This window comes from Epargyreus clarus, unplaced genomic scaffold (assembly GCF_041222505.1).
Source record: "Epargyreus clarus isolate Ecla_fem2 unplaced genomic scaffold, WU_Ecla_fem_2.2 ptg000021l, whole genome shotgun sequence".
In the NCBI taxonomy this organism is placed as follows: Eukaryota; Metazoa; Arthropoda; class Insecta; order Lepidoptera; family Hesperiidae; genus Epargyreus; species Epargyreus clarus.
The window spans coordinates 8,097,031-8,124,028 of record NW_027332228.1 but is presented as its reverse complement, the minus strand read 5'-3'; the positions used below and the strand labels follow the sequence as shown (position 1 = coordinate 8,124,028).

The window sequence follows — 26,998 nt, the reverse complement described above, 5'->3', positions numbered from 1 at the left end:
ACTAGTTGGTGTTGAATTCGGATCTTTTCGAGGTGTAAAGTTCTTATGCTCATCTAATATTAGCTGAGTTATAAAGCCAGTTCTTTTAGTATTACCAAGGTAGGTAACTGGTGTATTGATATCTTTCAATAAAGTTGCAAATTGTTGCCATCCTACTGGATCAATTTTTCTACTTGGTCTAATAAAATCACTCACCAAGTCTATGATGTTACTTCCAGGAATTTTAACTTTGTCTATGAATACAGTACCCTCGCCATCCCAATTAATTTTATCCTTGTGATCAGACAAGAGACCTAGCAACAGCTCACCTTTCTTTAAATATGTTTTAGGTATCACTCTCAATATTTGTTTCGGTGTATACGTTGGTGAGTTAACCTTTTCGTGTTCATTTATATCAACTGTTGTTCGCTTTGGAGTCTGTTCAGCAACTATATTAGTCTTAGCTTCTTCCTGTAGTTTTATATCACTAAAATCTTTCTTTAAATTAAATTTATTATTCGTATCTAATTCCAGTTTATTATTATCAATTTTCATTTTGATATTATCTGTATCACCAGTATTAACATCAGAAAAATTAGTAACAATAGGTAACTCATAAGGTTTTCGGTCTTCTTGAGTATGGTGTAGGTACCTTTGTAAAATTTGTAAATAGAGAATACACTTTTCTCTATCTTCAATATTACTTTTTAATATATTTTGCATTTCAGCATCCAGTCTAGACATGGGACTGTCTAACATTGTTTGTTGATTAATTTTTTCTATTATACCTGGATCTATAAGTAACATTTTCTTAGCGTGTTCCATGTTCATGTTAGGGTATTTACTAGTGCACTCAGAACTGAACCTAATATTATTGGTAAAAATGATCCCCCTTTTTGAATTATAATATTTTTACGGACTTTGTTTGTAGTTTTACGCACCAGTTGTCGAAGTAAGTGTTTGTATTTCTTTAATTTATTCTTCTCATTTTCTGGGAGTTGTACTTTACCTTGTAAAACGTTATAGATACATTCACAAATACAATTTATCTCTTGTTCGTTGCAGGATTTTAAGAGTGCTTTTTGGTATTTTGGTTTAAGAATATGAAGAGCTTCTAAAAACTTTTTATGTGTCTTCAAGGTTCGAGACATTATTAATAAATGACGGAAATTTCTTGTTGCTTTGCATATTTAAACCCCTTTGTAGGTAAGTATACAGTACAGTAACAGTCAGAAGGGAATATTTTTGTTTTTAATCTACATATATCACTAGTATTTTGTTTTAAATCTATCATTAAATATCCATGAGGTTCTGTCGTTGCATCTTTATAAGAATCTTCCATGAATTTAGTATTTTCAGGTGATACTTGTCTCGCTAAGTGTCGAATCTGTGTTTTATCACGTGGATTTTTAAAATATATTATATAACTCGAGTTTAAGGAAATGTCCCTCTGACCTCTACCTTGATGAAACAAATTTTGAGTTATATAAAACACACTCAAATTTCTATGATGACTTCCTTTTGTAAAAATGTCAACGATGCGGCCATCCGATTCTCTCATAAGATCATCGATGATAACAAGCTGGGGACCTTTCCCATCAAACATACTAAGATCTGGCATACCTTGATGGTAATTAACAAGTTTCAAGTTGTATAAAGGTTGCATTTCATCAAAACACCATGTAACTTGATCGAAACTTGTACTACAAATATCTTTTACATATTTCAAGAAGTTTGTAACGAATTGTGACTTTCCACATCCACTTGGACCAGCAACTATTGCAGTAAAGGGATGAATGAAATGAAACATTTTTAAAACAAGTTGACTGCACAACGTTTTATTTAACAATGAAGATAATTTAATGAACAATATACATTTATAATAATCAAGTATAATTTGTCTTAAAACTAGAACACATACATGAAATGGTTTACAGGAACAAACATTGAAATACATTACCAAACTAACAATTATAAACTAGACATACACATTTATAAACACAATTAAGATAATATATAGTTCAAAGAATTACATTAAACATATTTGCAAGTAAACCAATATTTCACCGTTGTTATCTAAGTTTGTAATGACCCCAAGCTAATGTGTCAATACCATTAGGCAAAATATGCCTCTTAGTGTCGCTGTATGATAAACATTTTTTATTTATTTTTTGTGTATAAATTTTATGTTTGATTGATTTAAATCTTAACATTGCTCCGAATTGAATATTTTTCTCGAAAAGACATGCCTTATAGTTATGCATTTGCATATTTTTTGTAACACTTTTATTAACGCCTTTAGCCTTTGCAACAAATTTGTTTTCAACATCTATTGCATACATTTTAGATCTTAGACCCACAAATTCTCTAAATATTTTTCCATTATTTTCGTCTTTGAAAAAACCTATTTTCTTTTTGTTAACTTGTGGATACCCATAAATATTGTCAGATGGATAATCAGAAGAATCGAAATGCATCTTAAGGTCAGGTTTTATATCTTCATAAAAGTTGTTTGTAAATATTTGGTAAATTAAACTGTCTGTATCCGTATACAATAATTTATTTTTGTTTTGAAACTTAGGAATCATGTAGTTGTAATGGAATTCATACATAAGGGTCTTTGAAATATCTAAAATACAAAATCCTAAATATATTGGTTTATTATAATTAAGTTTACACTTTAGCATTTGTACTGCCACTAGGTCTGATGTGAATATACTTAAATTTTTAAAATCTGGCCTTGCAATGTAGTCGTTGACACCTAAAATTTTACCTCTATTTTCCCAATGTGTTAACAACTTAACATTTACTCTTTTTTCTATATTCTCCATAGTTTTTCCAAATACTGAATTATTCATTAATTTATAGAAATCTTTTTCAAAAACAGACTTTGCTAATGTCCGCATGTTTGTGTTTAAATCTATATATTTCTCTAACCAAGGACTTTGTTTAAACTTTAGTATCCTGTGTATTTTAGTTACCTTCATTCCCATACTAAGACATTGTTTAAGGTTTTTGTAATGTATTTTATATTTAATTTTATCGTTTAGATTTGAAATTAATTTTATATCTTTTGAATTACCAATGCATATATTTTCAGGACATAGTGGTAAGTCAGAATGCAAGTCGTGGAGATCATCAGGATATTTTAAATCAACTTCCAAAACGTAACCAATATTTGATGTATCGGATACATTAAAGTTTGTTTCAGGGTTTACCCATTCAAAGTCTCCAGTGGGTAGATATTGAGACATAGCCCAACCATACAAATTATTAGCATCCAAGTATATTAAATATGATTGAGGTTCATTTTTATCGTAATCTTCCATGAATTGATTGTTTGCTTTTGCATAACGATTGCTGCATTGAGATACACCACCTCTGATACCGGCCTTAAAAAATGCTATTTGTTCGTAATCCATCAATAGATCTAATTCAATTTTTGTATACTTCAACATTGCATCCCAACTTAACCCTGGAGCAGTGTAGTAGTGAGCGGGATCTAACCCATAAGTCTTAATACAAAGCTCTCTGAAGTTTTCAAAAACGTCAGTCAAGAGCAATACATCAGTTTTAAGATATAAGTTTGAGTAATCTAACATATTTTGACAACGAAAATGTTTCCAAATTTCATTTGCACGATTATAATCATCATCGGAGACATTTGAATCTGTTAACGAGCTATAGAACTCACTTTGAGTTGGAAGTGACTTGAGTTTTAATGAATCATAAGAAGTCATGAATTCGTAGGGATAAATTCCTTTTCTCCTTAATTTGGTAAAGTCGTCATTGCAAGGGAAGTTTCTTTTTAAATCATGAAATTGTTCATCACTAAGATTTTTAGCTAATTGATCTAGACTGCAAGATAAAAATTTATATGAATCTACAAATCTTAGACTTATCTGATTATTATTTACTGTTAATGTTTTTGAAAAAGAAATGTACCTCTCTTTATTTTGCGGAATTATTTTTACTTCTCCATCGACAAAATTTAGGGCATGAACAATAAAATGTGCATCATAATGACTCAGATTATGTAGGAATACTGGAATATAACGCGGAGTCTTAAATTTTTTTAAACAGATTTCATGAACTACACCTCTAATAGTGCCAGTATGAAAGTCAAAATCGAAATGTTTATCTTCGTTCAAATTCGTTTCACATACATGACAAATTTTAGATTCCGATAATAAATTATTTTCATCATCACTAGATAAAGGCTTAGGCCTCATTTGAAAAATATTTTTTGTACATATTAATTTTAAATCTTCATATAAACGTTTCATAAACTCTGTTGCGCAATCTGGCCCACTATATGTTTCGAATTTTGATAAAGTATCATCATACGAACATTTTATATAATAACCGAAACTATACACATCATGCTTTTGAATATTTTCTGTGTAAGACCTAGACGGATCATTAGAACATACATTTATTGGTTTTAAAAATGCTTCAAAGTCAGCATATATAACAAAGGGTAATTTTAGTTTGTTGTTAAAATTCTCAAATTTTATTTTATTATTTGCCGCTGGTTTTCCGAACCAGTCTTTCAATGTTTTAGTACCATCTGGTATATTGGTTTTAATATGAGCGCAATCATTTTCCTGATGATCATCTAATCGCTGTTGAGTTGGAAAATGTAATAAACATCCATCACATAAGAAAATTGCATGCTCTTGGTTAGAAATTTGTTTACTCACCAATCGCGACATATTTTTGATATAACAAAAATGAGCGTTTAAACCTTTCTTAAGGTATAACAAATTAATATGTACACTTTTACGAAATTTAGTCATTATTAATGGTCCAATTACATCATGAATTTTTTTCTCCCGATTATATTCTAATCCAAATATGTTAATACTTATATTATTCAATTTTTCAATTTTTGGTACATCCGAAAGCTTTACTGGAAAGGAGATGCCATTGAAGTTTAGTTTGTTTGAATGCATGCTGTACGATGAAACTCTATTACTTTTACTAGTAGTAGGATATAAGGCGGAAAGCAATGCCCATTTAAAACACATATTGTCAGCGTTTTGCACATTAATAACGGCTTTTCTTACTTTAATGTCATGAGGTAGGTCTATATACGAAGTGCCACGTAGTGGGTTGAATTTATTTATATTCATTTCTAAATGTTTGATTTGCGTTAAACTCCAACCGCTATCTTTTTTCTCGAATGAACTGATTTTATTTGATAACGTCTCAATTAATGATGAAAAAAAAATATTTAAGTCATCACCTTGAGAAACAGTATAATTACATGTTTGAAAATCGAATGTGTTTGTAAGATCTTTGGTTTGCTGTGTAAAATTTGCATGTAGTATAAAATTGATCTTAAACAAAATGTGCATTTTAATGGACTCTTCGATCAATGAACAAATATTATCTTTTATTGAATTAAAAAATAATTCGGGCGTTTTAAGTGTATCTACTGATTCATTTAATTTACTTTTGATTCTGTATGAAATTATTCGCTGACCGAAAGCTGATTCGATTACTGAAACATTAGCTTGAGTACTATGAGATTTAAAAATATTATTTTTGTGAATGTTACTTTTTATGTGGTTGGCAAAATATCTTTTACTTACAAGTCGTTGACAAACATCACACATAACCTTTCCATTGTCTGTGAGGTTGATATCAGATGACGTTGAAGCACCTTCATTAACTTTTATCCTCTTGGCCTTCGGACTGTCGATGTCATAGCTGCTTCTCTTCATTGCACCTCCGACTTGTTGGTGTTGACTATGAAAAAAAAAAAAATGTATTTATATTTCAAGATTTAAATAATGTAATATAGAAAGAAATGCATGTAGAAAAAAAAAAATATACATACTTAGTAGGATTTTCAAGCAAGCAGGAAGTCTGAAGCGATTCTTTATCGTGTTGACTACTTTGATTTATGATTGCACTTTCGACTTGTCTGCATATATCGATGAGTTCATTGTTAATTTCTATTTCTTCACAAACTTTTGCAAGTTCTTCTTCAATTTGACTTTCATCGACGAAAACAGTTGTATAAATTTTTTGGAAACTATCCATTATGATGTGTAGAACAGGGTTACAGAGGAGGTCGTTTATACGTGTATGAAGTTGTAAACCAACTGGTAATGATATGAAAATGGCACTTTCTTCTTATATACTTAGCAAGTAATTATACATCAAAACAAAATAATTAGCATGACAATCAACCCTCACTTAATAGTTATTATACCATAAATAAATATTTTAAAAGTATGATTAGGTCATTAACTAATTATTTATTGTTAAATGAGTATTTCTTACTACTCTCTGTTTTCGAAATATCTGTGCACATTTTGTATATAACATTATTCATTTCTTTATATGTTGAACTGTTTTCGTCTGTGTAATATTTGATTCTTAGGGATGCATGTTTCCAATGTTGAGACTGTGGCACGTTGGATAATTTATTTAAATCATAAATATCTATTTTTATTAAATGTGACGAATGTGCTTCATCATCTCTGTTAGTAGTTATATACACTGTTCCACCATCTCGTTGAGCTCTAGATACGGTTGATGAAAGTTTTCTAATTTTTGTCTTTGGCAATTCGAATATTGAGTCCAAGTTATCATTCGAATTATTTCTTTTTAAAATTTTTGATTTCTTTGTTTCTTGAGATATGTCTTCCTCGTCAGATAGCGTGCAATAATATTGTTTAAATGTATTTGCTTCATATATATTCTAAAACAACACAAAGGCAAAGTTAGTGTCAAATGAAATGATATTGGAAAGTGACACAAATCAATTCAATATTATCAAGACTTACTTACCTCCATTGTTGACACTTGGATGCACTACACTTCACAAACCAAACTGTTCACTGTTACTTCACCAAACGAACTATGAGAGCATACTCCTCCCTTCCTGCTTATAAGCACTCACTTATCAGCGTCTAAATATATTTGGTTATTGTAACCACCCGAGATAACTACATCCTATTACCTTATCATCGGTCAAAGTTCCAATGCTATTGATTCACCATATCCTAATGGGCCAACAAACAAGTACGAACAAGTTTCCTTTCATTATGATAAGTACCTTATCAGTGCCCGGAGTTATTTAAAATGTGAATTATGCATTACGGATGCAACTCTTATTGTTCGTAGAGCACGAATAAATCCAACTTACGAAGTGATATAAAATGTAAAGTATGCATTACGGATGCAACTCTTATTGTTCGTAGAGCACGAATAAATCCAACTGTACTCCTCGCACATCAAAAAGTCTTAGCCTCTACTACAGCAAAATATCCTATTACTCGAGCTGAAGTCAAAGTTTTAACTATACCATCAGGGGTTCAGGGAAAGACTCTTGACAACATTTTTCTGGGGCAAGTACCTAAAAGATGTATAGTTGGATTTGTAAACAACACAGCATTCAATGGAAGTCTTACTAAAAATCCATTCAATTTTGAAAACTATGCTATGAACACATTTTGTTTATATATTGATGGCCAACAAATACCTTCAAAAGCATTGCAACCATCATTCGAGAATGATATTTTTACTGCAGCCTATCACACTTTATTTTCGGGGACTGGTATACATTTTCTAAATGAAGGTAATGGAATATCTAGGGAGCAATATGCAAAAGGTTACTGCCTATTAGCGTTTGACCTAACTCCTGATTTGTCATCAAATTCCATGACTCATTGGAATCTTATAAAGCATGGCAGTGTAAGGGTAGAAGTTCGGTTTGAATCAACTCTAACCGAAACTATTAACTGTATAGTGTATGCAGAGTTTGATAACGTTATTGAAATTGATAAGAACCGAAATGTAACCGTCGACTACAGTAGTTAAGATAAATTTATATACTTAGATGTAAGTAAAAGCCTAATAAATGTAATATATTATACCTATTTGAAGTCTTTCATTCGAGTTAAACCATATTGCGTCCCTTTAAATATAAGGTTTGGATAATTTTGCTCTGCATTTGTAAATAGTGTATTGTACCTATCAGAGGTATCGATAAGTAGGCATGCACAATGGATACAATCGAGATTCAGAAGCATTTAAGTAAAATTCATTGTAGCTTGAAAAACAATGTCTATGCAGCAAACCGATTACCGCTATACGTTAAGACTCCAATGTACTTGATAAGTAATTTGGACCCTGACAGTGAACCAGGCTCTCACTGGGTAGGCATGTACATAGACAGAAATGGCATCGGTGGGTATTTTGATTCATATGGCCGACCACCAACAGGCCATCACAAAGCCTTTTTCAGAAGGAACGCAAAGCATTGGGATTTTAATAGATATAGAATACAACTTGATTGGTCTTCAGTTTGTGGAGAATATAGTCTTACATACTTGCATTACATGTATTATGGAAATACACTCAGAGATTTTTTAAGCCTGTTTTGTGAGGATAAATTGATAAACGATATTGTAGTATCGCAATTGTTCAAAAGGTTGTTTTGGAAATAATAAACAATGTCAATACGAAGTTTTTTTTTATTGCATTACCATGCGCATACCCCCATCATTAACGACACAGTGATAATGACCCTATTATGTTGTGAGGACAGCGAGTGGTGATTAGATAAGTAAGGTCCGTATTGTTATATGGACATAGCGAGCTTAATGAGATAAGGAGGTGATTAGATAATGAATTAGAGGTCGTTATTCATAAAAGCTAACTTCGTAAGCAAAGGAGATAGCGTAAAATAAATGCGTGCAATCGATCGGGCGTGGTCGGAAACCCCCATTTTGACACCAAACTTTTTTTTTTTTTTTTTTTTTTTTTTTTTTTTTTAGCCGGGCTCGCCCCTCGATCGTGGCAAACAGGGCAGCGGGGGGACGGGGAAGCGAGGGGGAAAAGTCGGTGCCCCACAACCGGTGAATAGAGAGGGGAGGGGGGAAAATCGGTGCCCCAGAACCGGTGAATCCCTACTACTGTCAAGGCTAGTAGAGTATTCAAACTAACGTGAAACCGATACTTGACCGTGTGTAAGCAGACCCGTAATTATTTGATTACGAGGTTCAAGAGATAAAAAATGAGTTTTGTTTATAAGTTTTTCGACAGCCAATAACATAAAGTTAATGACAGTACTATGATGATGTTTAATTATCAGCATATTCGTAATAATTATTTCATAATACTAGAAAGGTCTATAGCAATTATCTGTTGTTAATTACACTAAAATACATCGTCAACCCACTACTGTTCCACTTCTGCGCGCGGGTCTCCTCTCAAAGTGTTAAGGGTTTAGACCGTATTTCACGGTGCTGGCCTAGTGCGAGTTGATAGATTTCACACTCCCTTGAAAACGCCTTTTTTAAAAGAACTTTTAGGTGTGCAGATTTCTTTACGATGTTTCCTTCAACATACGTAGATGATTAACTGATCATTAATTTTTATTACGCAGATTTGAGAAACAGAAAAATTTGAGATGCGTGCCTTCAATTCGCATCTCGGATCCCTTGATTAATGGACTGCCATGAGCTTTGAACCATGAATACGTATGTCAATAAAATAGTCCTGTACTTGAAAATATATTAGCCTTACCCATAAGGTCTTTCACCTGAAAGGATATGGTCTTTTTCATTTCGTATATGTAATTATTCCTTATGTATTATGTATATCTATTTCTTTGACGTACTATATAGTCTACCCGGCATTATGTATAGTGTAAACATATAAGGTTATATTAATTGCTTCATATATGAACTTCGTTTGTGTCATATATATCTTTTTAAAGAAAAGTAATTTTAGGTATCCCGAAACGACTAACCTAAAATTAAATTTAATGAACATTTTCGTAAATAAGTACTTATTAAAATAAAACGCATACCTGTACCCTTACCAGGTTTTCAAGTTTTGACAAATATGACGTTTTTTGGTATTTGTTTACGTATTGACCCATACTATTTGCAAGTTCTGACACAATCCGCTAGGGGCGCTGATTGGAATTTGTATGGGCAAAATGAACATTTTCGTAAATAAGTACTTATTAAAATAAAACGCATACCAGGATGGTAACAAAACCAAGTGCGACATGAGGAGTGCGTAATGTTTAAGAATACATAAATTCAAGGTCCCTTTGCAAACACATGCAATAAAAAATAAAGTTGGCACTTGTTTTTACAGAATTCCAAAGAACATTTAAATACAAATTGTATTAGCTATTTTAAGTAGAAGTGTGCCATAAGTCATAAAAGTAATGGAAATCGTTATTCCTTATACATAATAGGTCAAAAGGCATCTCGACGTTGTTGTCAAACCATTACTGTCCCACTGATGGGCACGGGACTCTCTTGGAATGACAATGTCGATGAATTGATGTAAGTGCGAACTGGTAGACTTCACACACCTTTAAGAACTTACTTTAGGAAACTCTTAGGCTTGTAAGTTTCGTCATTATGTTTTCCTTCATAGCAAACGATGAGTAAATTTAAATACGTTCCTAACTTTGAAAAATCACAGGTATGTTAATTAAAAATAGTAGATTATCACTTTTTACACTAAGTAAGTGTAAGTGGGCACTGCCACTTATGGATAAATGTAATCAACCCCAGATAAGATTACATAGATTCCTACCTAAGATCGTTAAGTTAAAGTTAATACCATAGAAGAGTAAAGATTACTCGCTCTTAACAAGAAAATGTAACCTTTTGACAATTGTCACTGTCATCTATTTTCGTGTTTGAAAAATTTAAAAAAAATGTAGTATTTAGATCATTTACGAATAAAACGATATTTCTTCGCACTTTTTCTTCGTTTTCGTGGCTTAACTGCGCATGTCGTCATTGTTCCGCGTAAATTACACCATGACAACTGTTAAACGGCTGACGGAATTGTCAGCCGTTTAAGTCATTTAATGGCTTCCTTCAATTACAAGGCGGTGAGATATCTATACTTATCTATGGTTAAAACTGACAATGTTGCCTCCCTTACCACATTGTATGTCGCAATTCGGATTAAAATAACTCATTACTTTATGATGTCGTATGTAATGTTTATCATATATGCATATTCGATGTGTAGACAACCGGATATAAACATTATTATATTAACATTATGTAAATAAACTCACGCCTGGCTTTTTATATTATGGAAGTGGAAACCTCATGTTGGGTGGTTATTGCTCATAAGTATATTTATAATCGTCAATAGAGCCGTAACGCTTTTTGATATATTGACACTGTATTGGGTTTTTCCTAGAATATTTACTAAGGGTTATACTGTCTGACTGTACATAACCGTCACATCTCACAATTATTACTTGTACATATAAGTAGGTTAAAAATATGAATTATCACTATTTTCTAGGTAAAAATATAGGATTAGAAGATACGGAATAAATTTATTTAGTTTTACTTCACAATAAGCCCTGAAAAAAATGTTTTATCGATTTTATCTATATAATTTCTGTATTTATGAGCGTCATCGCGTGTATGTCCATAATTTCGTAATCTATGCAATTGTTTATCTATTATTTGCACGATACCGAACCAAGAACATCATTTATTTACAGTTTCGTTCATTTATAAAAGGGTCCATATATTTTATAAAAGGATTTACCATTTGTATAAGGTAATTTTTAATACGAAAGTATAAAAATGTAGGACATATCAAAAACTGTATAACCAGTACCGTTAGTATGAGTTTTTACGTTTTAACAAAAATGACTGTTTTGGTATTTCTAATCAGCGCCCCTAGCGAATTGTATCCGAACTGACTGAAATATATGGGAAATGCGTAAACATAAACAAAAACAGTCATTTTTGTCAAAATGTAAATATCATACTAAGGGTACAGGCGAACATGTAAATAAAGACTTGATTAAAGTGTCAAGAAATAAAAAAACTAATATGTCATTGTACATCATAAACTATGTTTAAAATATAATACCAACCGCAATACTTCAAATCGGCACAAGCATGCCAAAGGCAGTAAAACATAATGCCAGCTGTCTATACGACTATACCTTACATAACAGGCCAAAGGGCACGAGCCGCCGCGTGATTAGGACTGCACACACTGCCATTTATTTATTTATATTTGTCTCGTCATATTAGTCCTATACCTAACTGCCTTAATGTATAATGTACGGTTTTATGGTCATACAAAATATATGTTTATCTTCGATAATATCTACTTCTCTTTATACTTGAATACTTAATTGTAATCGAGGGGTAATATGTACCTAAGTTTATAAATAAATTAAAATTCAGTTTTGAATCATTAATGGATAAGGTAGTTTTTTAACAAAGCTATTAGTAAATTAATTTTACATATGATATAATTAATAAATTAGCACGTTAACTACGTTGTAAATTATATAATAATATCTAATATCTATGGATTCCCTTGAACATCACGTTATCACTCACGTTGAAAAATTGCAAGTTGGATTTCATAAAGAAAAATATTTAAACTTGATTAAATAATACTTTGATTGTTACCAATTCTAATAACAAAGCAATTAAATTCATTACACCATCAAAATAAGATGAAACGCTTTTTTGACAATGGTTCGGATCTCAGCAAAATGAGCATGCTTTGATAAACGTGTCATCGCGACAGTGATATGAACTTTCAAACGAATGCATTGTGTTTTCACTCACGTGCTATTTCTTAACTTTTGACCATATCAAAGCACGATATTAGGCAAAATTTTTATTTAAGTATAGTTATATCAAATAAAAATATAAGTAGCTTTTACCCACGGTTTGGCTTGCATTCAGATGATTTCATCTATCCCTGAGAAACAGTACTTTTTTCGGGATTATAGGTAGTGTACGAGTATGTATTATTATGAGTGTAGTTATCGGTTATGTAGTTAACCTCTTTTGGTACATATTATTTCACATGAAGCAAACAAACAATCATCAATAAACAAACACTCATATTCGCATTTATAATATTAATTCCATTGTGGTCTACCTACAAAGAAATCAATTAGCGAGGTTTACAATACTTACGTAACTATCAAACATGATAATTTATTGTTGTAATATATGTTTACATTTACGAGTTTGTAAATTACTCACATAATATAATATACTTCCAGAAAAACATTGATCATACAAAATAAAGTGAAACGTTTTCTAAATATACATTGTGCTTCTACCATTAATTAAGTATAACATAATAATTTTATCGCCCTATAACTAATCGACTATCAAACTATAAAATTTAATTTGAAAGTCACCTCTTTTAGTTTAGTTGCTAATGTTGAGGTAATGATAATTAGGTAAGTAGTTTCCGCCCAGAGATCAATCAACACTCGACAAATAATCATTGTTGAAAAAAGGTAAAAATTTTAATTTGTATGTTTCTAAAATAACACTTATGTACGAAAAACAGTTGACAACCAAAAGAAAAAAATGTTCTCAAATTGTTTTGATATTCTTTTGTTTATATAAAAGGTAATAATAGACACACTATAATGTAATAATGTGACCAATAATGCAGATTTATATACTACCTTACCAGGGTTGAATATAAATCTATACACATACATAAAAGCCAAATGCCGTGCACTTTAAGTTAGGTTTTAATTAAGTTCACAAGGTTTGAAAAATTGAAAATCTGTACTTTTAAAACTTATCCCAAAAAAGACAGCAGTGGTGCATATTATCTTTACTTTACGTGCTTATTTATACCTGTTATTTTTTTTTTACGAACACATGATAGGGTAAGTCATATTTTAGTACAGTGTTCAATTTAGTGTGCTATACTAAAATAGATATTTTTCGCCTTATACTAAATTTATTCGTCGGACATATTATCTGTACGTTAAAAATGACATTAGAATTAAAGGTGTTGCGTAGAGTGTACTTTTCGTAGCCACTGCGCATCTTCCATGATGTCAGCCTGCAAGTGCTGCATCTCGAAACACATATAAAATGAACGAACTTAGGCTAGTTACTCATTCGTTAGTTTGTGCTCAAGACGAAAACTAAACATCATGCTTAAATACGTGAGTCGAATTTTTTTCCTAAAATAAAAATAAGCGGTGCATAGTTTAAGGTTGTGTCGAGCCTTGCTCATCACCGGTATTTAAGGTTTGGTTAAGTCTGTTATTGTTGCTTTGAGCGATAACTGTGAAAGTGTCCCGTTGGCCGTAAAGTTTTATAGTCTTTGGATTGAGTTAAACAATAGGTTTGTTGCATAAAATCAATAAGTTAAGGAATCGCGAATATGTGGGTTACGAAATACAACCAATAAATTAACATTACACGATGCAAAATCTGGTAATACGAAACATCTTGTTAGAAGCAAAGTCTCAAAATATGATGTTTTTTCTATTTTAAAATATCGTACTTTATTTTTAAAAATCTGTTTATCTTATTATTAATCCGAATATAAAGAAAATATTTAAAACTTCTCACCCATTATGTTTCTGTTGCAATAACAGACACATAATACGACAGACTATGAAGCAGCAGGCTCTATATATGATAATAAAAATCTAGATATAACTCTCGTTAAAGGTAAAAATGCCCTCAAAAAAGTAATATATTGTGAAAGTAAGTATCCTTTGTCGGCTCTACCCTAAAACATATAATAAATGCCCTCTAACAAACATTCATTTCAAAAATGCCCTAAGCCTTCCAAAGCTTTATGAAGTTGAAATCTGCTTTCCTATCATAATTACGACAAAATCCGTTTAGGATTTGTCAGGATCATCCCTTGCACAATAGGCAGACGAATATATGAAAAGTTTTATATATATTTTAGAAAAATAAATTCACTAACAAAATAACAACTCCGTCGTCGTACTAATCAATCATTGTAATCATAGACAGAAAAACATAGTGGCTGTGCATAGTGGACGACTCCAAGTTCAAAGTGCGATCATACAAATTAATGTGTACCTAATAGTATATTATAACTTCACATTTATTTGCTAGGTTTAAATCCATACTTGATTGTGTCTATAAAATGTCACAGAGGATTCTAATAAGGTATTCATTTTATAAATATTTTTTCACAGGTGACAGTACTAGCCGTTCTGGCCGCTCTGTGCGCCGGCGCTCCCCAAAATCCGCAAGACGTGCAGATCTTACGTTTTGACAGTGACGTGCAGCCCGATGGATACAGTTTTGCGTGAGTTTTATTGTTACGAAGATACAAATTCGGCTCCATAAGAGGCATCGCAGCAGTGATAGCGTAGTGGTTAAGAAACTCGGCCTCTTGATCGAGGGGTCCGAGGTTCGCACTTAGCCAGCGAGGTGAAGGATGACCTAATCCTTCTCGTTCTAAGAGGTGACCCGTGCTGTTATGGGGACAATAATCAGTTGATGATGATGATGATGACAGAGGAGGCGACTATTTTAGTCCTCTGAAATGGCAACGCATCTGTGATCGGGTTCAGACAGAACCACTCTTCTATTTGGAGTATGTTACAGATGTTCATGGTCGGTGCCCACTTACCATCAGGTGGATTTCAAACTCTGTTGTTGCTCCAATCTTATAAAGAAAATAAAAGACGAAGCTTTCAACTCGTAATTTATCATCATCAACGTCATCATAATATATTTATCTTATGTTTATATATTATATGTTTAGCTTACATAATACATTTCCACATAAACCTCGAGAACTTTAATTCATGCACTACAAAGATTATTGTACTGGAGGTATAACAAGGCGGGACGTACCATTTATTCCCTAAAACAGCTAAAGTAATATCTTAAACGAGAAAACATCAGCTACTGGATAGCATTGGTCCTTTAACCTATCATATGATGAGAGAACCGCTGATAAAAACTAGTATGGTAATAAACAGATATACATATAGTAAATTATGGTCAGGATATAAATTTTATTATTTGTATGTCTATTTATATTTATATAAGAACAGTATGACACATTGTAACAACCACTTCACGATAATTGAACATACTTCACAGCATCATAAAAGTAAAACAACAATAATTCATAATATCTAGGAAAATAACGAATCCTTAATACTCCACAACGACTGGCATTTATATCTATTTCAATATGGATATGAAGCACATACAAAGGATGAAAAACACTTGTAAGGCTTTTTCACGGTCGCGACTTCTCGTAACTATACGAGACTATACTTCATCCTCTGCTGCCCGACAGCTGCTGTTTTTCTTCTCGATTGCTTTTTGGCGATTTTAAGAGATTCGCCAAACTCTTGTTTAAGTTAAACTGTCAAAAGTTGTGATATTATGTTCCTAACAGTGCTGCCACTGCTTTCATCCATTCCTCATGGTCATGGTGAAGTAAGTTCCAAGTCTTCAAATTGTAATGAAAATTCAGTGTCCAATAGTGTGGCATAAAAACCACGTTCTATCTTGTCTTGTCGAAGACGCACTGCGGCAGCAGCGTACACATTATCAAATCACTTCGCCAGGAATAAACTCGCAAGCGCCACTGTATTAATGCCCTTATATTGATTAAGATTTTTTATAAACACTAATAATGATGTTATTCGTATAAAGTTAAGCATTAACATGCAGCGATAACCATATTAACGACAGAATTAATTGACAAACTCAAATTGGTGTCAATTATCCAGATGCGAGCCTCAATGAATATTCGCTAAAGTCATGGCCACTTAAATACTAGTAACATTAAATGTCTCCATACGTACCTTGTGTTTTGGAATAGGTAATTTTTGAACATAATTGACATACTGCTCTCGTGGCACATATAATAAAAACCAGTAGGTAACAGTAGAATCCACGCTGCTCATCGTTTTGAGTTTTATAAAATTGATGATGATTATTGATTAAAAGAATAAAACTATTTCTTGAGCCAATTTACAACTTTCCCGCGCAAGATTAAACTCTAACGTCAAGAGCGTTCTTTTTCTTTATTTTTGCTCTTACAATCGTACCAGCCAGTAACTATATAAATGAGAACTTATTTTTTTTATTTCGCTTAATTTTTTTTAAACGCTTCGTGAAAATAACACACTATATTTACATAATTAAAATAATACTATCATAAAATAATTTGAATAGAGCTCTAACACGATGATATATATAATAGTTAACCCAAGATAGGATTAAAGTCCTGCCTAAGATCGACCACATTATAAGAAGACCTTAGTTAAAACGCTCGTATAAGTTTAATTGTGCAAAATTTTTCAAACAATAACAATGCAACGTTAACATTAAGCAATAGATACCTCCGGAGTCAAAGTACAGAAGCTTCTATCATCTTTTCTCATTAAACGAACACTTCAATTTATTACGTTTGTTTGGGTCATCAGAGGTAAGGTCATGAGATGGGTTCCAATAAGGCTCACGGTACGAAGATGATCTTCAGAGATGCCAATACATCTGTGATACCACAGATAAGATTCTTATCTTATTAAAGGTTGAATCACACATGACTAAGATAAAAACTAAACGTTACTTCATGTGAAGATCCATCATACGAGATTGATTTTTATAAGCTTTTTTAATTTTTCTAATGAGGTAAAAAGTTAGATCATTACTTATTTCACGTATTTTTAATTTCTCTGTTAAGAAATTTAGCTGAATTTAAGTATAGTGAAAAATTGCTTCAAACTCTTACTATCATTAAGGATACTTGTAAATTCTCGTAAATACACACATAATGAGAACAAAACATTTTATTTGTAAATTATTGTATGAGTTGTGTACTAATCATATTATTCATTTTAAAATATTATATTTAAGGAATAAAACAAACATAATCATTAATTGGCAATAATAAAACACCTGCGGCGTGTCAATATTCATTTTATTTTAGTCATTTAGACACGCTTAATTGCCATTATATTTTATTTGCCTCGGATTTAGGTAAAAAAAGACGTAATCATTCAAATGTATTTGTTTATTCATAGTAGTTGTAAAGTTCCTGTTTTTGTTGTGTGATAACATATAATTTGTTCGCAGTTAATCTCGCATGAAAAGCCAATATTATATCTTTACACACATATTAAACAACTTATCCTGTGCATAATATTTGCTATGACGATATATTTTGTTCTGATATGTATATTTCTTATTTACGCTACAAAAATATAATCGATATTTAGTTGCACTATTTAGAAATAGTAGATCAAAAGTAGTTTAGTACTATTACTACAAAAGTAGTTTGTTAAAAGTTGTACCTATGTATCTGTGTAGTTAGATCGTAGGCGTCAACCATTTATTAGGCAACATGTACCTAATATCAAAAAACCTTATATGCTAATTGCCTTATGATAGGCATTCAAATAATTGCTTGTTGTTACGCTTAACAACAGACCTTTTCTCCTTTAATAACAAATAAAATATTTTTCCATCACCAGGTATGAAACAAGCGACGGTACCAAGAGGCAAGAAGAGGGTAAGCTAGACAACCCACAATCCGACGAAGCTGCTCTCACAGTCACCGGCGAATACAGCTACGTAGCACCTGATGGCAAACACTATACCGTCACCTTCACAGCTGGCCCCAACGGCTTCCAACCCAAAACCTCCCTCGGACAGAAGAAATAAAAAACAACTGACCGATAATGTAAATACGTAAACGGTCGCCGCTTCTCTACGACTGAGGTGTTAAAACCTGATTCGGTCCATATACTTAAACAGTTTCATTAGAAATACATAATTTCTAAACGCAATCTAAGATCTCAGCTTCCGTAAGCTTCAATCCCGTATAAGTATCTAAATTATTGTGCCATAAGAACGTTTTGTACTTTTTTATTTTACATGTAACATTAAAGCTTTTATAACAATACCGTTGATTTATTTTAATTCCATATTCAGACACAAATTAATTCAATTACAAATACTCTTATCACTTTATCAGTAAAGGAAAACATTGTGTGGAAAACTATGCGTTTGGGAATCGTAAAAATAATCTCAAAGAATGGCGAGTAAAGTCTATCAATCTGCACTACGCCAGTGTGGTAGACTATAGTATAAAGTCGGAGAGGAGAATCGTGCCTAGCAGTGGAAAAACAACAGGTTGATGACGATGATTACACAAACTCATCTTTAACATATCTGCCTGGATAAAGATCGCGGAACTCTTTGCGGTTTGAAGACATAGCGATAAATATCATACTCGGGTCGTCAGTACGACCAGCAATAGTCAAGTCATTTATTTGCTTAAACAATCAAAGGGCCCTCAAGACTAGACGTCCATGACAAAGTTAACTTATTGCTAATTGTCTGCAAAGTTTCATAACTTTTAGAGAGGACTTTTCACAACGCAAACCCTAGATCACTTGAAATGAAGATTAAAATAGCCTTTTTGTTGTCTCCGTTTCCTGTTTTATGAATTAGCAATACAGATGGTTGATAGCATAATAGGTTGGTTTGTGGTTTGCACAATATGGGTATATTTTCTTATTCTGTATAATTTATGAACATATATAAGTATAAAATGATGAAAAATCATTAACCAAACATCCGAAGCAGTAATTACTATAATAATAAAAAACAACCCTCTGCTTTAAAATATTTAACTGTAAAGCGAACTAACGTAGCCTACGTCACTCCCACAAACAATTACAATTTCAAAAGTTTTTATTAACTGCTACGGAACAAAAAATCGATTGACAAACCAATGAGCAAAATGTACTTAACTATTTTGTCTTCGCTATTTATTTATAGGTTAAGATAACCATATTGTAAAGACTGTGTTTTTACGTTTTAACAAAAATGACTATTCTGGTATTTGTTTACGCATTCTTCCATACATTTCCAATCAGCGCCCCTAGCGGAATGTATCAGAACTGATTGGAAATATATGGGAAATACGTAAAGAAAAACAAAAACAGTCATTTTGTAAAAACATAAAAACAGTCATACTAAGGTTACTTATGTAGTCAGGTTTTGCGTAGGTATATATCGTCTATTGTTATCCAATGACAATAAAGCCTCCATGAGGCAAGGACAACCGGTGTTTGACCAAAATCGTGACGCTTCTTGAGCGTAATCATGATTGAAATTTACCTGAACTTTACTCTATTGTGAACTTTAAATTGCTAACCTTATTTGTTTGTTTCTATTTTTGCAAGCACGTTACAACCTTTATTTACTCATGATGTACTTGATGGAAAATAAGTTAATATAGGAACTGTGACAACTCCCCAACATGTGGATTTCTATGAATATTTTTAATGAATAAGTATAAAAATACCAAAAAACGTGCTTCGTCGCCTTTTACAAATTTTACAAACAGGTTAGTTTTTTTAAACTATTATTCATTAAAACGGCTGATGCCAATAATATTTATAAAATATTGAATTTGCATAATAATTTGGATAAAACAATAATAAAGCCCACAATGCTTAATGTGTATACAGATAAGAAAATAACTAATGAACGATACGATACGATAACGAAAATTACTAGGACTATAGATCAATGTTGATTTCCAATTTTCTCAGAGTATCCGTTACTTTACTACGGGACTCTAAATTTATTGTTTTGACCATAACACGATAATTTTAGCGATATTTCTAAACAGTAAGGAAGCTTTCTATACTATCCTCCGGCCACAAAAAAGGAAGACAAAGTCTCGCAAAACATGTCACTGAAGCACGTCTTGCATTTATTAAATAATATTAAAGTCATATAAAAATAAGTCGCAAATTAAAAAAAATATAGATCGATGTAATTCATGTGTTCTAAACACAACGATAGAATTTGGTATACTACGCTACTACAGTTTACTCAAGAGATTCTGTCTATCTTTGTTTTTAGTCTGAAATTATATGTATTTCGTAAAGAGCTAAATGCCAACATACGTGTGTCGTAAATATCCGTAGACTTGTCTGTGGGCACAATCAGCTCCACTTAGCGCGGCATTACGACGTTTTTATCTTACTTTTCCTTATTCTAAATTCTAAATTCTTATTCCCGCTTTTGTTATTAAATTACTAATGGTATTTTTTTGTTTAAATAACAGTAGCTTTATATTACAGACATATATTAAACAAATTAAGCATGTGTACATTAGTGTATGAATAAATTTAGTTATTACTTTCTTTGATAGGAGATGTCAGTTAAAGATACCTACATATTTACGTCCTGAACGTTATGTGAAGTTTAGAATTGTATCAAACTTCGCATTCTTTGCGTGTAAGGAAATAATGACCTGCCTCCTGCCAGCAGGTAAATTTCCAAAAACTATTGATCCTGCCTTAACCAAGAGATGTTTATGTTGGTAGAACCCTTTGTGGTTCGACTCCGGTGGCACCACCGCCACACCTGTTTCTTCCTAATAACAGCAGTGTTAGGCGCTGCTGTGTTCCGGTTTGAAGGGTGTGGTAAGGGAGACAGACTTTTCCGAGGCGTTCCAGCTCAATCTTCAGGGGTAGCGGCGCATCTGTGGCCGACCTCAGGTAGGAATATCAAATCCTATCTGGGGTTGATTACAGATGTCAATGGGCGGCAGTAGCCACTTACCATCAGGTGGACTGCATGCTCGTCTGCTAGTCCTATATTATAAAAAAGAAAGTGAAGATTGTTTCTGAAGACTACGAAATCTTCTTGCCACGACCAAAAAACGGAAACTTATGTGAATTCTCTATTATATTAAACCAATTGTATAGACTATTATAGACTAAGCGTTTTCAACTTTACACTGAAAAAATTGTTCGCCCGTAATATACTGAAGAGTTAATTTGTTGTTAAGATTGTGACTAATGATTTTAGTAGAGCGCGGTGGTAAAATTTCTCTGATATATCTCAGATATCAAATCAGACTCAAACCAACCCACATGATATATAGCTATACTTTCCTCAGGACTCTATTTTTATGTGACGTTTTATTAACACCAAGCTATTTAAAGGCCCAAACATGAATTATAAATACTCATTGTATCGTAAAACTGTTAAATATTGCGATAGTTCTCGGTATTTTTTTGTATTAAAAATACTTTTGGTGTAAGTTTATAGAGAACAATAATTTGAATAATTTTATATGCAAGTCTCTTCGACTGTGTGAATTATAAAGATGTCACTTATACCCATAGATAAGTAAAGATATCTCACCGCCTTGTAATTGACGAAGTCAAAAAAAAATCAAACAGCTTACGGGTTTCATGCATGTACACGAAATTACGCACACACTCACGTAAAACAGTTTACGGTTTTTCCCATAACGTTTCCGACCGTCGTGGTGTAATTAACGCGGAAAAATGCCGACATGTGCAGTTAAATGGTGCAAACACAGCACGGAATCTAAGAAAAAGCGCGGAGAAGTATCATTTCATTCGTAAGTGGTCTAAAAACTACATATTTTTAATATTTCACAAACACGAAAATAGATAACATTGACAGTACTAAGTGTTGCCAGTACCTCATTGTGAATTACTTTACATGTGGGAAATAACTTGCAAGTAAAATTAGATATTGATTATGTGTTTTATTTAAATTTAACAGAAATAATAGCTACGTACGAGTAACATTAAATTGAAATATTATAATATTATTAAATTTTTGAAATATTTTTTTCAGTCGAATCATAAGGGGTAAATAATAATAATAATCTCCTTCAAAATATTCATACGTAAATATCGACGTAACTTTTGCGTCAGTTTACTTTTGGAAGGAATACATTGTCTCTTTCTTGTCAGTAACTTAATCATGGCGGACCAAACACGAAAAATAATGAAACAATAATATCTCCTCATTTACTTGTGATTTGTGATTCCATGAAACTTGTTTATTTATTATTTTTTTTTTGTTTAATTTGTACATTTACGGATTTAGTTAATCGTTGTTATAGCAATTGTATATTTTATGTTTGTTGTTGTCACTGTCATATATTTTCTTCTGTATATATTTTGTTAATTTTTAATATATTTTACTTTCTATTGCTTATTAGTTCTGTATATTTTTAGTAAATTTTTAATATATTTTACTTTTTATTGCTTATTAGTTATGGTGTGCGTTGAGTATATTTCATAAATAAACATTACTTTCGTAATACACATTTAATTTAGTCCCTTTTCCCTTGCTACTCTAAGCGCCTACTAAATTATACTACTAAGAAAACAATTCGTAATGTGGTGTAGATACAGACGACGGGATTGGTTATTTTATCGTTTGAATTCTTGACAAATAGAACCTTTTTAGAGAAAGTTTACGTATAAATAACGAATACTACGTAATTTACATAATAAATAAATACGTATTTCAAACATTTTAGGGAGACTAGAACGGAGACGTGGCAACACTTAATTATTACGCACACAATTCCAACTGTCAAAACTGGCTTCATTTACTTGTATGGAGTGAGTTATCTTTACTAATCTATGCTTATACCTATTTCCGTCAAAAATGTACAAATAATTTGAACGGCCTTGTATAACTCTTGCTAACGTCTACAAGGTTCATCTCGAGTCTTTTTGTTACATTGTGTAATATTAAGTACTGTCAACTGAGTGTTTAGGAACCTTCATAATGTCAGATTTATTTAAATAGTTGCAAAATCATTGACGAAACGTACGACCTCTTGAACGCCCAAGCGAAGTAAGTCTTTTAAAACGAAATGTCAAATACATTGACGGTAACAGGGATTTGCACATTGTAATAAACACCAACGTAATGATTACATTACTTCGACAACACCTCGTAGGCTCACGTGTAAAGGTTCGTTTGTATCCACAGACATTGGACGTGCCAGACACGTGCCGTTGCTGACAAAATAATGCATCCAATGCAAATTAAAGAATCTTAAGTCTTATATAAATTATAAATCAACCTTGGGATTATTTTCGTTGAATAGGGCTACGGTATCCTCTGCCTGTCGTAAGAGGCGACTAAGAAGGGGCTTGCGGGGTTGCGGGTGATAAGAGTGGGAGCTCTAACCACTCGGCTTTAGCGCGGTAAAAGTCCAACATAACTCGTCGTCGCGCCCACGACGTTGGGTAGCTTTTGAAGGTTTCCCCCTCGTCAACAAAAACAAAAACCAAAAAAGAAGATTATTTTTGTTGACAATAATATCAACAAAAATATTACAGTCCAAACTTGAACAGTGGCAGATATACAAACCCTAGATTCACATTGTAAGGAAAAATATTGTTTTTATAGACTACTTCAGTGTCTATAGAATTTATAAACAGGGTCAATAACTTAAAAATATCTAAAAATCTTACCTATATATTCGTAATATTTAAGATACTTGTCAATTGGCACACAAGAAGTACTTACGTTAAGTGCATGTACAAGGTTTTAAAATGCATTTTGGTACCCATTAAAAAGTATTTAACATTCATTATGAGTTTAATGTTTTTTAAGTATTTAATATTTACGCATATATCATGATGTCCCGTCTTTATCTAATTGCATACCTTTTATAAGTACACTAACGAGTATTATGAAATAATTCAATGAAAGAAGTATTAAATTATTTAAGCATTTATTTTTTTCTATATCTCATTACGCTATACCTGATTTCACTATATTAAATTATGATACGCATTAAAGCTTTTAAAACAAGTCGAAGTTTAAATCTTTGCGGCGAAATACTAAACACTACTGATGGTATTTATCGCTACCTTAAAAGGCAGATTGACTTCTACTCGTTTCTACTTGTACTACTTAAATTATATTAATTCGCTGTTACATAACATTACGCGCTGGGTGCTGGAATTGCAGGTACTTGTGGGGCCTTCGGTAGATGGTCACCTTCGACCTTGTAGCCATCGAGGCCGGCACTGTATTTAGTGACGTATTTCTTTCCGTCGTCACTAATGTAAGTGACTTCCCCTTTAGTGACGAGCACGAGGCCGGTACCATCCGGAGTGGGTACGAGTTCACCGGTTTCTATCACGATGGTTCCTTCAGCTGTGACGTATCGCAAGGAATACTGGCCCAGCTGGTCATGGACCTCTTCGTGGATGATGGCGGGGAGAGCGCGCCGCGCCGCAATCGCTAAATCCTCCGATGTCTTACTAGGTGCGGCGAACGCAGCCACGACGCACATGCATACAACAATAGCCTGTAAAATGTTTGTTAAAATTAAAACTTTGTGATAGAGGAAATAAATCAGTTAGATTATGGTTGTCTGATTATTTTTTGTGTTAGTAACCTATCATACTTCCAGACTGGGACGTATAAGAAAACAGTATTATTCCACTTATTACACGAAAGGGGTGTGACGATGTAGTACCTACTTTTATTTAATCTCTTTTGAGAATGATACTGTTTTATGTACTACAAATAATATACTTATTTCACATAACTATAGAAAAAGATATAATCAAAATGATTATTATAGAGAAAAGAATTTTATCTTGTCTATATTTCCCGTAATCTTTGGTAAGATACATATATTTATAGATTAATACATGTTTTTAATAAAAATAACTAGCTGACCCGGCATATGTTAAGTTGCCATATAAATAAAAAAAAATATTAAGGGTGAACAACCCTTATCACTTAGGGGTATGGAAAATAGATAGTGGCCGATTTTCAGACCTGCTGAATATGCATATAAAATTTGGTGAAAATCGGTAAAGCCGTTTCGGAGGAGTACGGCAACTAACATTGTCACACGAGAATTTTATGCATAAGATAATATTGCTGTATACACAGAAAGTCATTGGCAACCACACATAATATTAATTAAAGTAAATAATATTTATACAATAAAATAAACTTACGGTATTCATGGTGATGATGATGATGGTGATGATGATACGATGTTACTCAAATTTTGAACCTCGGTGAAATGATATAAAAATGACAACCCCCAGTGTTTTATACTACACTTAACGACCTGCTTAATAAATTGATCTAATTATCATTAACTCTATTAAGTAACAAGTTAAATTATAAGAATTGAAATTGTTTCCTAATCACCTAAAATAATTTATACTAAAAATAATTGATTTGTTTATGCAATAATTTAGCCATACCATAAAAGGGCAAATTAGGAACCTTTTTTCTGAAGAAAACTCTACTTTCTTCCATAAAGCAAACATTCAAGTGTAGACGACTTTCTTTATTTTTGGAATTATTAGTTCTTATAAATTCTTGTGAGAAGATGGGACTGTTAAATTCAATGGCATAAAACACATTGTTAGGTTGCTAATAGTAGCGTAAAGGCGTTAAAATTCAAAATTAAGGTAATGTTAATATTTGTCTTTCTAAATGAAAGGAAAAACTTACAAATGGCTTCAATTTTTCCTATGATGTTTATAAGATGAAAAATATATACAATTTCCATTTCTTATTAATGTTTTCAAGACGGTACGCCTAGGAAAAAAGAATCGCAAATGTACAATATAAAGATACTTGCATTACTAGCAACGTTGACTCTATTGGAACATTTTTAACATTATAAATATGGTTCTTATCTAACGGCATCTTTTTAAATAAATAAAAGGGTTAAAATAACTTTTATAATATAAGTAGCAAATGTGCATGCAATCTGATAGTGGCCGCTGATGCTTGTGGGAAATTCTTATTAACCCTAGTTAGAACTAGAGCCCTACCTGAGGTCTGTCACAGATGCGTAGCAACCCTCAGAACTAAATGGACATGCCTCATACAATAGTTACTTACTTGCCGCATCTTTGTTGCCGTCATAGAAACAGATGTGGAGAGGTACCTTTTTTTTTTTTTTTTTTTTTTTTTTTTTTTCTCGAGGGGGAAACCTTCAAAAGGTACCCGACGACGTGGGAGCAACGCCGGGTTATGTGGGATTTTTACCGCACTAAAACCCCCCCGGTGGCCGTCCTCAACGCTTGTTGGAGAACTCCGGGATCTCCAACGGAACACAACCGGAGCCCTCCAAGCGCGATGCCCAACGGGCTCTACCCTGGGGGAGCAGTTTTCGCTCCTCCCACACCATGTATGTTTACGACGGTATGCGACCACACATACCGCCGTCCTTCCCGGGGTCACTTGCTGGGCGGTTCGAGCTCCCACTCTTGCCGTCCGCAACCCCGGAAGCCCCCTTTTAGTCGCCTCCTACGACAGGCAGGGGATACCGTAGCCCTATTCTAGTCCCGGAACTACAGGGACACCGCGCCAGTGCTATCGACGCCTACGGCGTCTCCTTCTCCGCG

At 32.8% G+C, this 26,998-nt stretch overlaps 2 protein-coding genes across 4 annotated transcripts; one reads left to right on the top strand and one right to left on the bottom strand.

Moving 5' to 3' along the window:
* Nucleotides 1-714: 714 nt before the first annotated feature.
* Nucleotides 715-8,911, bottom strand: LOC140750737 (uncharacterized). 2 transcript variants are annotated; one of them, XM_073084437.1, is made up of 3 exons: nt 6,784-8,911; nt 5,825-6,694; nt 715-5,733 (listed from the first exon to the last, which is right to left on the bottom strand). In XM_073084437.1, the coding sequence occupies exons 2-3, from the start codon at nt 6,028-6,030 to the stop codon at nt 2,052-2,054; spliced, it is 3,888 nt and encodes a 1,295-aa protein (XP_072940538.1). In that variant the 5' UTR covers nt 6,031-6,694; nt 6,784-8,911; the 3' UTR covers nt 715-2,051. The 2 variants fall into 2 exon arrangements, with proteins under 2 accessions (XP_072940538.1, XP_072940537.1); XM_073084436.1 differs by having other exon boundaries at nt 5,825-8,911.
* A 4,883-nt stretch (nt 8,912-13,794) lies between these two features.
* Nucleotides 13,795-18,702, top strand: CPR23 (cuticular protein RR-1 motif 23). Of its 2 annotated transcripts, none has more exons than XM_073084751.1 (3): nt 13,795-13,945; nt 14,963-15,075; nt 18,272-18,702. In XM_073084751.1, exons 1-3 carry the CDS (start codon nt 13,934-13,936, stop codon nt 18,459-18,461), a joined length of 315 nt encoding a protein of 104 aa, XP_072940852.1. In that variant the 5' UTR covers nt 13,795-13,933; the 3' UTR covers nt 18,462-18,702. The 2 variants fall into 2 exon arrangements, with proteins under 2 accessions (XP_072940852.1, XP_072940853.1); XM_073084752.1 differs by lacking the exon at nt 13,795-13,945 and adding an exon at nt 14,096-14,219.
* The last annotated feature ends 8,296 nt before the right edge of the window (nt 18,703-26,998 follow it).